At 36.8% G+C, this 15,446-nt stretch overlaps 1 protein-coding gene and 1 long non-coding RNA gene across 2 annotated transcripts in view; one reads left to right on the forward strand and one right to left on the reverse strand.

Annotated features, from left to right (window-relative positions):
- Positions 1–12,119, reverse strand: part of LOC309605589 — a 582,281-nt gene extending 570,162 nt beyond the window's left edge. The window contains exon 1 of the long non-coding RNA XR_014231422.1: positions 11,805–12,119. This is a non-coding gene — a long non-coding RNA (uncharacterized lncRNA). The remainder of the gene's footprint in view (positions 1–11,804) is intronic.
- Positions 7,806–15,446, forward strand: part of FH (fumarate hydratase) — a 42,413-nt gene continuing 34,772 nt past the window's right edge. The window contains exon 1 of the mRNA XM_082340942.1: positions 7,806–7,981. Coding sequence (XP_082197068.1) covers positions 7,850–7,981 — 132 coding nt within the window. The 5' untranslated portion in view covers positions 7,806–7,849. The remainder of the gene's footprint in view (positions 7,982–15,446) is intronic.

Here is a 15,446-nt window from a genome sequence, read left to right on the forward strand (position 1 = left end):
AACTCAGCTTGCTCTATAATTATTTATTCATTTCACCAGGTCTTTGGCACTTACATCTCTATGTTTTCTTCTGTCTTTGCAGGGCTGGCTCTGAGTGTTTAGGTCTGAAAAGAAAAAAGGTGTAGTGGATGAATAGAAAAGGAAATAAATATTAAAATAAATTAAGAATGGACCTTATACTCTATAATGTGCCATAAAGTTAGGAGTGTGGTTAACTTAACCCTCTCTACTTGAGGTCCGAAGAAAAAGGAAAGGTCATCTAAGACTGAGCCCTGAGGCACTTCCTCACCTTCAAGTAAGGAGCTAGCAAAGAATAGCATGAAGGACTAGCTAATTAGATAAGGGAAGAGGGGGACATTCAATACTGCAAAGATCAGGAAAGAGATATTTCCAAATGGAAGGAGTGTCAATTGCATCACTGCTGCTGAAAATATCGGACACTGTCCATTGGATTTGCAACTTGATGGTCATTGGTGAACTTGACAAAAGCAGTATCAGTGGAGTGATGTGAACTGAAGGCAGTCTCTAGTAAACTGAGGAGAGAATGAGAGGCTAAGTGTAGATGGTGAGCAAATATGCCCTAGAAATGGAGAGGTAGTTGAAGTGGGATGCAAGTTGAGGCAGTTTTGTTTGGTTTTGCTTTTAAACATGGGAGATAATACAGCAAGTTTACAGTATTAGTTTATGGCAATGGTCCAATAAAGAGAAATAAACTGATGATGTAGGAAGAAGAGTGGAAAATTAAAGGTGCAATGTCCTTGATGGGGTGTGGAATCCAGCACATTAGTAGATTTTTTTTTCTTTATTTTTCTTAGGGAATGGAGAGAGAGTTGCTTAGTTTTTATTTATTTATTTATTTTTGGTTGTTAATTTTAGTGTTTTTCAAAGTTACTGTACATCCACATAGTTTTAAAAATCAGAAAATTCTACAAGATAGCCAACATAAACAGTCATCATCCTCTTTATCTCTCTGCCATTTGTCCTTGCACAGAACCATCACTTCCAACTCCAGGGTATATATATCCATATCTCCAAATAGCATGCAATATTATGACTTTTTGGTTGTTTTAGTTTGTGGTTTTAGGTATTAAATCATGACTTCCTATCATTGAAGATGAAGATTAATGTTTTTCACCACCTTTTCTTTTCTCCCAGCACCTATACTCTTTCCATTTCTCTATTTCTCTGTCAGTATTGTTACATCAAAAGTTTGGTTAGATTGATATTTAACATTTAATTTATTATAACTATGGCCTGTCAAATTTAATAATGATTATGTTTACTTTCCTGAAAAATACAGCTATTTTTATTTCTCAATTTAAAAATGGTATTTTTTTTCTTTGCTGAATTTTCAAGGACATCATAAATTCAATCTCCAAACTCTCCCTCAGTTATCTAAATCTCTTAAGAATACATTCAAGGGTTTTAGATATTTTATATTCTTGAAGAAATAGCTCCTGGATGCTCTAATTTGCTTCAATCTGGGATGGTTGCTCTCTGTGTTAAGTGCAAGCTGTCATATCCTCATCTAGGGAATTTTAAATATCTATCAGATGTGTTGGAGACTCTACTTCTTGAAGCCCATGCCTTCCCCTTTCTTGGTTTACTCCCTACTTTTGGTGAAGCCCTTTCTCCAAGGATTTTCTGAAAAAGAGTAAATGGTAAGTAAGTTTTTTGAGACCTTGTCTATGTGAAAATATTTTTATTCCATCCTCACATTTGATTTAGCTAGGTATAGAATATTAAGTTGGAAATGATTTTCCTTCAACAATTTGAAGACATCAGTCAGCTATTCTCTAATTTCCAATGTTGCTGTTGAGAAGTCATGAAGATTCCTAATCCTTTGATCATGACTTATTTTTCTCTCCAGAAGCTCTTCTCTCTGCTCCCAGTGCTGTTACATTTATTGGTGACATGAGGGATTCTGGCCTGTGTTCCCCATTGTTCTGGCACTAGTGGACTTTGTTAAACTAATTAAACAAGGCGACCATTAGACCTAAGTGGCTCTAATGCTTCTGTGGCCTATATAAGCAAACCAAAACCTAAGCCTGTAAGTGCTTCAAGGTTAAGAACATGAAACCTAAGAATAACCAATCACAAACAGCCAACTGGCTTTAAGCTATAGCTAATCAGATAATTTCCTTTGCTTCTGCACTTTCTCTATGTAAGTCTTTGTCCTGGCTTCTACCGGCAGATTGCTCCTAACCACTTCTGGTTTGATGCTGCCCTGTTACAATCGAGTTTTCCTCAAATAAACTCTTAAAATTTTTAACCTGCCTCCATTTCTCTTTTAACAGCTTTACTCTGAAAAGTCATTTCTGCTAGTTCTAAAATATTTTCTTGAAGTTGTTTAATAGTTTCTTCCTCTTTGTTTTCCAACATTATTCAGATGTTGGACATACTGAACTGTTCCTCTAATTAACTTGTCTCTCACATTTTCCTTCTCTTTGAATATTTGCTCTACTTTCTGTGGACTTTTACAGCCATATATTCTAACCTTTCTATTAAATTTTTTCTAAGAAATACCTTAATAATCTCCCAGGCTGGGAGGTGTCTTAAATTAGAATCTTCAGAGTTTTTATTTATTATACATTATTATATATAGTCCTATATTATTATTATAGGATAATGAGAATATTTTAACTGATAAGCATAGAAACTTACTATAAATTTTGTCAACAAGGTGTTTAGATTTAGAACAAAGGAAAGAGAAAAACACTGCATTGTTCATTTGGCCTTCATGGCAGGACATCAAGTTCCATAACTTGAACAGAAAGCAAAGTCAAAGAGAAACACAAACAAACCATGCAAATATCAACAAGAATGAAGCAGGTCAATATTGTCATCAGACAAAGTTCAAGGTAAAAAAAGAAAAAAACAATTATAAAACCATGCACACAAATCTCTAAGCAAAATAAAAACATATTTTGCATAGATAAAAGCTTGCATCCTAAAATGAAGATGTATAGTGTCAACTATTAATTTAAAGGCACTTACATTACATTTTCATTATTAAGTAACAAAAATAAATTAAGTCAATATTTCCCAAATTTCAATCATTTGTATAGCACCTTCACAATATACTTAAAGTTTTGTTTCAACTTATGTACATTTTATTTATATAAAAATGTAACATCATACTGCTGCTGGAGAGGGGAAATCAGGTTCATTGATAAATAGAAGGGAAACATACAAATAAATTCTAAATTGTAGCTGAATTCTTCACCTGTGGATGAACTTTAGCCAAAGGCTTTCCCTCTCTTTTTACAAGAGATATTAGCAAGTGTTGGAGAAGTGTAAAATAAACATTTGCACATACACCTAAAAGACTCTTTCTTACTAAATAGAGATCGAAAATGGGATAATGGCCAGTGTTACTTAATGTTGCATTCCTGGGTCATGTACAGGTAGCAATATTGGTTTATATCACACCCTTGCAGAAACTCTGAACTAGACTTAAGTCAGGAAGTTGTGGCAAAAATAAGGAAATACAAAATAAACCAAAAGAAAATAGGAAGAAATTAATAATCAGAAAAGCACTTTCAAAATAACAGGGAAAAAAAGGAGTTGATATATATTGAGCCATTATTTGATCTCTAGAAAATACAAATTGTCATGGGAAATGGGAAATGAAGTGGGCCCCTTCCCTGACAAACTCCTTGTAATGGCTACCTTTTCTCTACTTTGAGAAGTAGGCTCACCAGAAGTCACAGGAAATTAATAAGGTGAGAAAGATGGGTCCAAGAGGGCTAGAGCAACTAGTTGCAACTTTTTAAAAATTAATTTTAGAAGTTCTATAAAGCCAGTGTGCAATATCCCCAGAAATTAAGAGGAACAGTAAACAAGGTAGAGCTGGCTCATTGGGCTTAGTGACACAGTGTGCCAACCCAGTAAAAGGCAACCAAATACCCCTGGGATAAATTGTAAACAGGGTTCCAGTGAGCAGGGAGCTACACATATGACTCCTTATATAAAGAATAAATGTAAATTGGTCTTGCTCTTCCTGAAGTAGGCAGAGACTTTGAATGGAAATGAAAATGAAGAATAAATGTAAAGTACTCCTCTCTTAGTAACATAGTACAACTATAACCACATTAGCAACCTTAAGTCTAGCCTGAATTTAAACCTAAGCAAGTCCCTTGAGAGTGGCAGTCAAAGTCAGCTGAAATTCTGAAAATGGGGCATAATGCTATGAATGTTGAACAAAAGATTTAATTTATAATCTAAATATTATACCATTTAATATTTCTGTTGCAGAAAGCTAAGAAAGAATATTGAAGAAAAGAACAAGAGCTTAAAAATGTGGGAAGAGAGGGTTTCTAAAGGCTTCTGGGAAAGTTCTTTCTCATTTTGGGGGGATTTTTTCTGGAGAGACCCTCTTTCACTGAAAGTTATTACATGCAGATTCAAGGTTTGGAATTGCTGTAGCCATCTTGTCAAAATCTGAAGATGAAGCCTACACAAAGAAAAGGGCAGAATGAAGATAACATAAGAGAAATAAAACTACAACAATGAGATCATAGTCTGGAAACTGTTCTATCTGTGGATTTGTAACCAAGCAGGACACTATGTGACCTTCCTGGGACAGAACCGCTACCAATGTCCTCCACCTGCCTCTTGTTTTAGAAAAGCTTTAGTGTCCCAGGCTCCCCTGAGTTGCAAAAGTCTGGCTCAAAAATTAATGATTGAAAGAATGTGAACATGTAGTAACAAAAAATAGCAGTTGAGCCAGGAGAACTGGTAACAATTTGAACAATAAATCAGGCATATAGCAGAATATTTAGTTCTTCTCTGAAGGATATAGATAGCAGTATCTGATGCACATTCCTGAGTTTTTTTACAGATACTAAAACCACCACCAGATGGAAGAAGCTAATGGCATGATGACCATGAGCATGTAGCTCCCACAAATGCTGGAGCCTGAGGATTGATAATGTTAATCCCTGTGACACCACCCTGTTACCTCACCATCAGTCAGTCAGAGAATTGTGCATGAGCTGATCATGCACAATTCTCTGTGACTCCTCTCCCTCATCTCCCCTTTAAAACCCCCTCCCTGAAACCCATCAGGGAGTTCGGGGGTTTTGAGCATTAGCTGCCCATACTCCTTGCTTGCTTGGTGCCTGCAATAAATGCTGCACTTCCCTTCACCACAACCCGTTGTCAGTAGAGTGGCTTTACTGTGCACAGGCAAGCAGACCCAAGTCCAGTTGGGTAACAGTTTTAGTTATGTGAGTCCATCTGGGCTGGATATCCAAGACGGCTCACTCACATGGCTGAGAATTGATGCTGGGTGCCAGCTGTGAGCTCAGCTAAGCTGTTGACTAGAATGCCTGCCTGTGGCCTCTCCAGCACAACTGTCTTAGGGCAGTCAAACTTTTTACATGGTGGCTGACTTAGCACAAGGTAAATGTCTCAAAAGACTCACGGGGAAGTAGCACAGCCTTTTCTGACCTATCTTCAGCAGCACTCAGATTCTATTGGTTATCAGTGAGTCATAAGACCAGCCTAAATTAAAGGGGAAGATACTATTTAGACTCACCTGTGAAAAAGTCACACTGTAGAAAAGCAGATGGGATGCGAGATATTGCTGTTGGAAAATAAATTTTGCCACACCCATTTATTTATTTTTTAAAATTATTTTTAATCATTCTGCAGTGCCAGGCTCCATTTCCTGAGAAATATTAATAATGATACAAAAAACAAATCCCACTACATGCCTGCAAAATAGTTAAGATTGTGGGCTAGTTGTATGATACTGGGCATCAATCTTCTCTTCTATAAATAGGAATAATAATAGGACCTACCTCATAGGGTTGTTCTCAGTGTTAAAAGAATTAATACATATAAGTGCTAGAAAATTTTCTAGATCATAACATGTATCAATAGGTGATTGTTAAAAGGGATTAAAATAGCCCATTTATAAAACATCTGTCAGTTAACATTTTAAGTATGGTGGAAACAGAAGATACACACAAAATAAAATGAAACAGAATTATTTAAAATAAAATGAGAAACATATATCAAGCAAATAATAACCACTATAAAACTGGCATAGAAAATAATATTTAAAAGAATTTAAAATAACAAGTAACAGAAATAAAGAGTGATGTTATCCAATGAAGAGAGACTAACTATAAAGAAATCATTGGAGCATTGTGTATAATAGCAAAAAAATTACCCTTCATTAAAAACTGTATGAATAAAAAGTTTTACATTCAAAGAAATACTGTTAAGTTAAAAGATTATTAAGAAAATGTCATAAATAAAATGTGCTAAATTCATGTGATGGAATACTATTAAGTAAAAAAATCATGGCTAGATGTTAAAAACAGAATTCAGTTATAGAACAGTAAAACTGTAAATTTTTAAAAACCGTTGTTTGCATACCAGTATGCAAACCAAAAAATACACTGGTAGTATATCAAAATAATGACAGTTTCTGGGACGATGGGGAAGAAAATGCCACTCCATTATTAGTAATTTATTTTATTTTACAAAGGGTATGAAGCAAATATATCAAAATGTTAGCATTTCCTAGGAAATGAGAGTAATTAGTAGTAAGTGCTTGTTTCTGTAGTTTTCTGTCAAACCGATGACAACGCTAACAATACTACCTTCACACTAAACCTTGGTGTGCTGTCTTCTTGTTTACTGTTGTCTGTTTTTTAATGGTGGAAAGCATAAACATATGGGATGGATGGTTCATTGTTTTCTAAAACCATTCCACTTTTACTCTGAATTTCTTTTATTCTGACCTTCTAACTTCTAAATAAATCTTGGTTTGTTTGACAGAGGGAGGAGATACTGAGATACAAAGAGGTGAGGGGGGTGGTTCTGGAATGTTTAGATGGTAGTTCAACTATTATGCTCTTTCATTTAAGTTTTCAAATTTTAAATATATACGAGTCAAGTTCATAAGCCACAAAATAACAGTGTTACCAAGAAGTTTAACAGAGACTAACTCTAAGAAGATTGGCTCTGAAGGTCCTGGACTTTTGACTTCTGGACATCATCCAATGGTTCTCTTTCTTGATGAACTGTCATCTGGTTCCAAGCAGTTCAAAGAAGAAAACGAGAGAAAAAATTGTGGTTCCTATGCAATTTTATATCCGTTCCTGCTTTCCTATCATCATCTATAAAAACAACATGGCTTTAACCTGAAAACATATGTTATCAATGCAAAAGACTTGGAGAACCTGAATGCAAAAAATTAAAATTCCTAAATCACCTATGATTATGGACATCTTCCCCATTACATTTAAAAATAGAGTTCTTAGAGTACCTACTAAGAAGAGAAAGGAAACTGTACAGACCTCAAAACAAGTTAAACGAACTGGGTAATTAGTGTTGGCTTTTTATGGATAATTATGATTTCATTCTCTATACTTTGTTTTCTAACATTTCTGTACGGAAGAGGTAATCTGGAACAGATGAAAAAAGAGCAAATAGAACATGTAATGTTTACATGGTAGATAAATAAGTAAATTCTCCTCTCTAGGCTACGCCACCAACCAAATACTGACTCATTAGCTAATACCTCTCTGTTAGGCACAGTAACGCAGTAAAACCAAGCCAAACCAAATAAACACTGGTTCAAGGACTCCACGAACTCCCTTTCCCATCATTCCTTTCCCACCAGTTTCCCAGGAACCCCAGGGCTCTACAGTGAGGAAGTTAAGCCCGCCCCTCACGCTTCACTGGCCATTGGGCCACTGGTCCCGCCCCACAAGCTCGGCTTTGAGGCCGTTGATTGGATATGAATGAGGACGGTGGAGGGGACGGGTTCTGACAGCCGGTGCGGAGGCGTGGCCATAGCCCCCGGAAGTTCTACCCGGGCCGCCGCGCTATGGATCGCTCGCTGCGGCTCCTCGCGCGTTCGCGTTTCCTCTCGCGCGCTCCAGCTTCCCACCCCAGCCCTGGCCCCGGCCCGGCTGGCGCGGCAGTCTTCCTGCTTCGGCCTCGGAACGTCGTTCGAATGGTGAGCTCGTGCCGCCCAACCGCCCTGGCCGCCCCGCGGTGACCTTCAGGCCTCCCGCCTGCCGGCCCTAAGGTCCCGATACTGGGCTGCGTGTTGGAACTTCGCTGCCGGCCCGGGGCGCCTCCTCCGCCGGGGGAGCGCCCGGGAGGGGCGGCAGCTGTTGGCCAGGGCCCTGCCGGGCCTCCCCGACCCCGCCCCAGCCGCGCTCACTGCTTCGCCCCTGCCCGCGGCGGCTGCCCTCGGAACGGTGCTGGGATGGACGGTGTGAAGAGGGGGCGGCGCCGGGATGGGATGGTGTCCGGAGGGGGCTGCTCCGCCCCTGCCTTTGGTGGGCCCAGCTGGATCCAGCCCCTCCGAGCTAGCTTCTGGGGTCACAGCTGTGCAGGGAACTGCTCTTAGGCCTCCAGGCGGGGTTGAAAGTTGTTGTGAACCTAAGAGATTTTACTTTTCATGAAATTGGCCATTTAGTTTGTTAGGCTGGTTTTCCCCGTTTAACTTTTGTGTGAACCCTGAAATGTGAAACAGGGGCAGAGTGTCCTGAAGTACGTTGGAGGAAATTGCATGGACCATAACATAACTACAGCTGAATCAGCACTTTTTATTGAGAAAGACCTGCAAGGAGCTTAAAGGTCCAATTTCAGGTTTGACACCCTGACTTATATGAGCCCTTTTGCTCTTTAGAGTGTCACCTTCGGTAATTTGGGCTTCAACAAGCATAAAATACGTATGCTCACATGTGTATTATCAGGAAAAGTTTGAGAAATAAATGCTAGTTTAGGAAGACTTACGATTCTGCACTGTTCACTGCTGTGTAATATGAGCTTTCATTCAGAGAGATGTGATTTCAGACCCTAGTCTGCTACTCAGAGTTGGGATTTGGAGCAGGTAATATTTGTCCTCAGTGTCTGCCGGTAAAATGAAAATAATTACAAATACTCAGCAAGATTGCCCCTGTGAAAGTACTTTGAGTTTGGGATATGGTGAGTGCCTATTAAATGAATGCTTCCATCTAAGGTATTTCAAAGGCCCAAGACATTTTTGTGGGCTATAAACTGTAAGGTAATTTGATGACATCACTTTACTTGAAACTGCGAAATCAGGGGTGCTTTATATTTTTGCAACTCCCTGCTTGAATAATTTTAGTCCACTTTAGAGCCTTTTAAAAATTTGTTTTTCACTTATTTAGTGTTTTGTAAAAGGGAATAGAAGGCTGGAGAACTGACTCTATCCCGCTGTCAATGTCAATAAAATAGCATTGCCTTGCTTTTAATGTTGTAATGTTAGCTAACATCAGATGAGGATAGATTTTTTTTTTTATAATCCTAAATACATCTTTTGCCCTCTAATCTTCTCAACTCCAAAATCTGAGTTGATTTTATTAAAAGTTTTTCTTGTTGCTAGTGTTAAGAAATAAACTATATTCAATATCCTGTGACAAACCATAATGTAGAATATGAAAAAGAATATATATGTATAACAGTCTCTTTGCTGTATAGAAGAAATTAACACAATATTGTAAATCAACTATACTTTAATAAAATTTTTTTTAAAAAACAAAGAAATTCACGTAACCCTAAATGCCCTAAGTTACCTCTTATCTCAATTAAGAACACAAAGAAGTTCATCCAACAGGAAGATTACATTGAATGCTCCCTGTGTGTAAAACAGTCACTATGGGCACAGAGTTTACAGACTACTGAGGCATATTAAATAAGCAAAGAAGTCATGCACAGTTAATAACACTGTGATACCGAGGAGAAAAAGTACAGTGAGAGTGAGAATATGTAATGGAGACCTGCTGTGATACTGCCTTGGTAGCATGGTGGACAAGGAAGTCCTACATTTTTTTAAAGTTTATTTTATGATCTTCAGGATGGCTGTAAAGTCTGGAAACATAGATAATATTCTGTGTTACAATGCAATATCAATAAACCATTTATTACGTATTTGTCAATATTTCAAGACTTGGTGGTCACCCTGTATTTTAAGAACAGAAAGACTTTTTAAAAAGTCTTTTTAAAGAAACTGAAAGCCCAAACACAATGAAGTCAAGTTTTGGATTTTTATCTCTTGAGATAGTCTTTTTGCCTAGGAAATGATTTGGATTTTCTTGAACACTGAAATATTCTTTTAAACCACCTTAGGATAAGAATCTGAAAGGCATTTTATATTTTCTTTAGGAGATACCATGGTTTAGTTAATGGTTATCTTACACATGCGTGGGGATATACTATAGGCCTGAGGCCTATATTTTTTTGGCTGGCCTTTCTGATTTAGACTGGCATGCAAATTTGGAGACAACCTCATCAATTCCTGAGGTTACTGGAGTTAGTGGTTGGTAATAGCACTTGGTATTTCTAGGGCCAAATAACAATCATACTGCGGTGAACACTGGACACATTATTCATTCATGCTTCTCCAGGAGGGGAAGTGATTGTGAATAAACATTCATCTCCCAGGGCATCTGGAAATTGCACATTTGTGCCTGCCCCATGCCTAGCTGGTTAAACTCTTTATACTTCTCCCAGAAATTCTGCTCTCCGAATTACGGGATATAAAGACATGGTTTTCAAAGAAATTAGTTTTTTGTAACAATGGATTATATTATATGAATTTAAAACTTATATTTAATAGATACCATCATGACCTCATTTTTCATCAGAAGCACTGGTAATTTTCTCATTAATTTAGGTGAGCAGCCCTCCTCTTCTTCCCCAAGCCACTGGGAAGAGGTGACATACATTATAATGTGGGAAGGTTTTGAAAATCATACACATGTTTTTCAGACTTCAGGTGGACTCATTAGTGGGTGGAGAAATCAATGTAGTGGGCAGTTAACAGCATTGTTTTTTCTGGTTTTTGGTTTTTTGACAGAATAGCATAGAATAGAAAATAGGCGTACAGGACAGATTTTTTTCACGGAATTTTTGTTTCAGGCTTGTGTGCATATACATGTGTGTTTATGTACAATATAAAGGTTTTTCCTTCTGTAGGTCATTGGGAAGAACATTTGAAGAGATTTGGCAGTTACCTGTTTCATTGTTCCTCTATCTGTGTATATGTGCTTGTCTAACAGACACCAACCCTGCGTAGGCATTACCTCCTCTGACAGAGCCTGGAGCCTTTCAGAGTATTTTACATCATTGCTTCAGTTTCTGATCTACAGATTTGTGCAACTTATATATTTCCTGGGTTAAATAAAGGGAGAACTTTCTGGTTTTTTGGAATACTTTATTAGCTAGCTAAGCTGCTACAATGTTTGTTGTTGGAAATTTGGGATGTTTATTTTTATTACTGTAAGGACAGGAAGTATATTTTTTGAAGTGTTTACTGAGATAGTGATTTCAGCCACAATTGACATCTGCCGTTTTTTAATGGTCAGTGTCAAGATCTAGAATTTTTTTTTTTTTGAGGTGATTAGGGAAGCGTAACTTTATTTTCCTAATAAAAACATGATTTGATAATATTTTGTTTATTTATTCTGACTTCAACAATTACATCAGCTGCCTTTGTTATGACATGACTTAGTTAAGCTTAGCCAACATTTCAGAAAAGCAATTATCAGAAACCTTAGATAAAGTAGTCTTTTTAGCATTGTTGAATGAAGGCATTTTCCTATTGGATTTTCTCTTCTTAGTGTTTGGTTTTGATCCAGATGTCCACTCTTTAGATGAGACTGTAAATTGGAGTCTGGTTTGACTTATCTGTAAGAGCAGCTCACCTACTGTGCCAGAGGCTGCTTGGTATGTTCTATGAGGGGCAAAGAATAGGAGCGAGAAGCTGGATCTTTTGTATTTACTGGCATGATATCTTAATATAAAACTTTCATTCTTTAGACTGCCTTTTTTTTTTTTTTAAACATCTTTATTGAAGTATAATTGCCTTACAATGGTGTGTTAGCTTCTGCTTTATAACAAAGTGAATCAGTTATACATATACAATATGTTCCCATTTCTCTTCCCTCTTGCATCTCCCTCCCTCCCACCCTCCCCATCCCACCCCTCTAGGTGGTCACAAAGCACCGAGCTGATCTCCCTGTGCTATGCGGCTGCTTCCCACTAGTTATCTATTTTACATTTGGTAGTGTATATATGTCCATGACACTCTCTTACCCTGTCACATCTCACCCCACCCCCTCCCCATAGAATTTGATGTAGGCTGTTGTTTCTTGAGTTAGAATTTTAGTTTTTCTAAAGTTTAAGCTGAAGAACATAGGTAAAATTTATTCATTTAAATCTTTCCAAAATACTTTGGATATGAGTTTTATCATAGCAACCTGTTATTTAGGTGACAACATTATTCCTGTTTTATGATGAAAATTTAATAATTTTGAACACAAAAAATGATGTTGTAAATTTAAGGACTCAAACTTGATTTCACAAATGACTGATGGAAACCAATCTCCTTTCTTTGGAGCCAGTAACTATTTGCTGTTTTATAACAAGGTGATGGAGAGGAAGAAGAACCTAGCTCATGTGTCCAGTGCCACTGTTGTCATTGCTAATGTTATTGCACCAAAGTATATTTTAACACACAAGGATATTTACTTAGGATATTTAAAACAAAGATCATTATGCAAAATTTTTTTGTGTGCATTTGAGATATAAAACCCCAGCTGCAAGTTGGCATACAGTGGTGTCAGTGTAAGCACACTCTATTAGAGAAAAATCTAACTGTACATCTTCAGATCCTACAGGGTAGTGGTTGTTGTGGGCCAATCTAGAGTTACTTCCTCCATTTCTTGGTTTATGGAAGTGATAAAAAGGGGAATCCAAACAGCTTTTAGAATCCAAAAGTCCAGGGTTTGAGTGTTTCAGGCCCTCCCTCTTGCTATCTGGGTGATCTGCTGAGATTATTTAATCTTGTGTAGCCTCAGTGTCTCCTTCTTTAACGTGGGGATGATGATAGTAAAATCTCCTAGGGTGGTTGTGAAATTCAGATAAGGTGATACCTAAAAAGTGTTTGCTACATAGCACAGTAAATGATTATTTTTATTGGCTTCTCCTTATTGGCTTAGACCAGTCCTCTGCAGACTTTTTTTCCCCCATTTTTATTGAAATATAATTGACATACAGCACTGTATAAGCTTAGGGTGTACAGCATAATGATTTGACTCACGTACATCATGAAATGATTGACACAATAAGTTTAGTAAACATGCATGATATCATATAGAGAATTAAAGAAATAGAAAAAATTTTTTCTTTGTGATGAGAACTCTTAGGATTTACTCTTTTAACAACTTTCATACATAACATACAGCAGTGATAATTATATTTGTAATGTTGTACATTACATCCCTAGTACTTATTTATCTTGTAACTGGGAGTTTGTAACTCTTGACTGCCTTCATCCAATTCCGCCTACCCCCACCCTCTGCTTCTGGTAACCACAAATCTGATCTCTTTTTCTATGAGTTTGTTTGCTTATTTGTTTGTTTTTGAAGTATAATTGACCTACAACACTATATTGATTCCTGTTAAACAACATAGTGATTTTTTAAAGTTATTTATTTATTTTATTGAAGTATAGTTGATGTACAATATTATATAAATTACAGGTGTACAGTATAGTGACTCACAATTTTTTAAGGTTATGCTCTATTTGTAGTTATTATAAAATATTGGCTATGTTCCCTATTTTGTAAAATATATCCTTGTACCTTATTTTACACATAATCGTTTGTACCTCTTAATTCCCTACCCCTGTATTGCCCCTTCCCTCTCCCCACTGGTAACTACTAGTTTGTTCTCTATATCTGTGAGTCTCCTTCTTTTCTTTTTTTTATATTTACTAGTTTGTTGTATTTTTTAGATTCCACATATAAGTGATATTTGTCTTTCTCTGTCTGATTTATTTCACTTAGCATAATACCCTCCAAGTCCATCCATGGTGTTGTAAATGGCAAAATTTCATTCTTTTTTATGGCTGAGTAGTTTTCCATCGTGTATATATACCATATCTTTATCCATTCATCTGTTGATGGACACTAAGGTTGCTTCTGTATCTTGGCAATTGTAACTAATACTGCTATGAACATTGGTGTGCATGTATCTTTTTGAATTAGTGTTTTTGTTTTTTTCAGGCTTGTACCCAGGAGTGGTATTGCTGGGTAATATGGTAGTTCTATTTTTAGTTTTTTGAGAAACCTCTTTTCCACAGTGGCTGCACCAATTTACATTCCCACCAGCAGTACATGAGGGTTCCCTTTTCTCCTCATCTTCACCAAAACTTGTTATTTGTTGTCTTTTTGATAATAGCCATTCTCACCGGTGTGAGATGATAACTCTTGGTGGTTTGGATTTGCATTTCTCTGTTGATTAGTGATGTTGAGATCTTTTCATGTGCCTGTTGGCCATCTGTATGTCTCCCTGGAAAAATGTCTATCTGGGTCCTCTATCCATTTTTTTAATTGGGTTGTTTGTTCTTTTGATGTTGAGTTGTGTGAGTTCTTTCTATATTTTGGATATTAACCCCTTATCAGATATATTATTTGCAAATATATTCTTCCATTCAGTAGATGGCCTTTTTGTTTTGTTGATAGTTTCCTTCACTGTGCAAAAGCTTTTAGTTTGATGTAGTCCCACTTGTTTATTTTTGCTTTTGTGTCTTTTGTTTCCCTTGCCCAAGGAGTCATATACTAAAAAATTTTACCAAGATCTATGTCAAAGAACTTATTGCCTATGTTTTCTTCTGGAAGTTTTATGTAAGTTTCAGGTATTACATTTAAGTCTTTAATCCATTTTTTAATTTATTTTTGTGCATGGTGTGAGAGAGTAGTCCAGTTGGATTTTTTGCATGTAGCTGTCCAGTTTTTCCAACACCATTTATTGAAGAGGCTGTCTTTTCCCCATTGTATATTTTGCCTCCTTTGTCATGGATTAATTGCCCATATAAGTGTGGGTTCATTTCTGATCTCTATTCTGTTTCATTGATCTATATGTCTGTTTTTGTGCCAGTACCATACTGTTTTGATTACTATAGCTTTGTAGTATAGTCTGAAATCAGGGAGCATGATACCCCCAGCTTTGGTCTTCTTTGTCAAGATTGTTTCAGCTGTTTAGGGTCTATTGTGTTTCCATATGAATTTTAAAATTATTTTTCTAGTTCTGTGGAAAATGCCATTGGTATTTAGATGGGGCTTGCATTGAATCTGTAGATTGCCTTGGGTAGTATGGGCATTTTTAAATTATTAATTCTTCCAATCGACGTCTGTGTCATCTTCAGTTTCTTTCATCAGCATCTTACAGTTTTTTGAGTACACACCTTTTACCTCCTTAGATTTATTCCTAGGTATTTTATTCTTTCTTTATGAGATTGTAAATGGGATTGTTTCCTTTATTTCTCTTTCTAGTAGATCATTGTTAGTGTATAGAAAGGCAACAGATTTCTGTATATTAATTTTGTATCCTGCAACTTTACCGAATTCATTGATGAGCTCTAATAATATTTTGGTGGTGTCTTT

This window comes from Balaenoptera borealis (genome assembly GCF_965194805.1).
Source record: "Balaenoptera borealis genome assembly, chromosome: 1".
Lineage (NCBI taxonomy): Eukaryota > Metazoa > Chordata > Mammalia > Artiodactyla > Balaenopteridae > Balaenoptera > Balaenoptera borealis.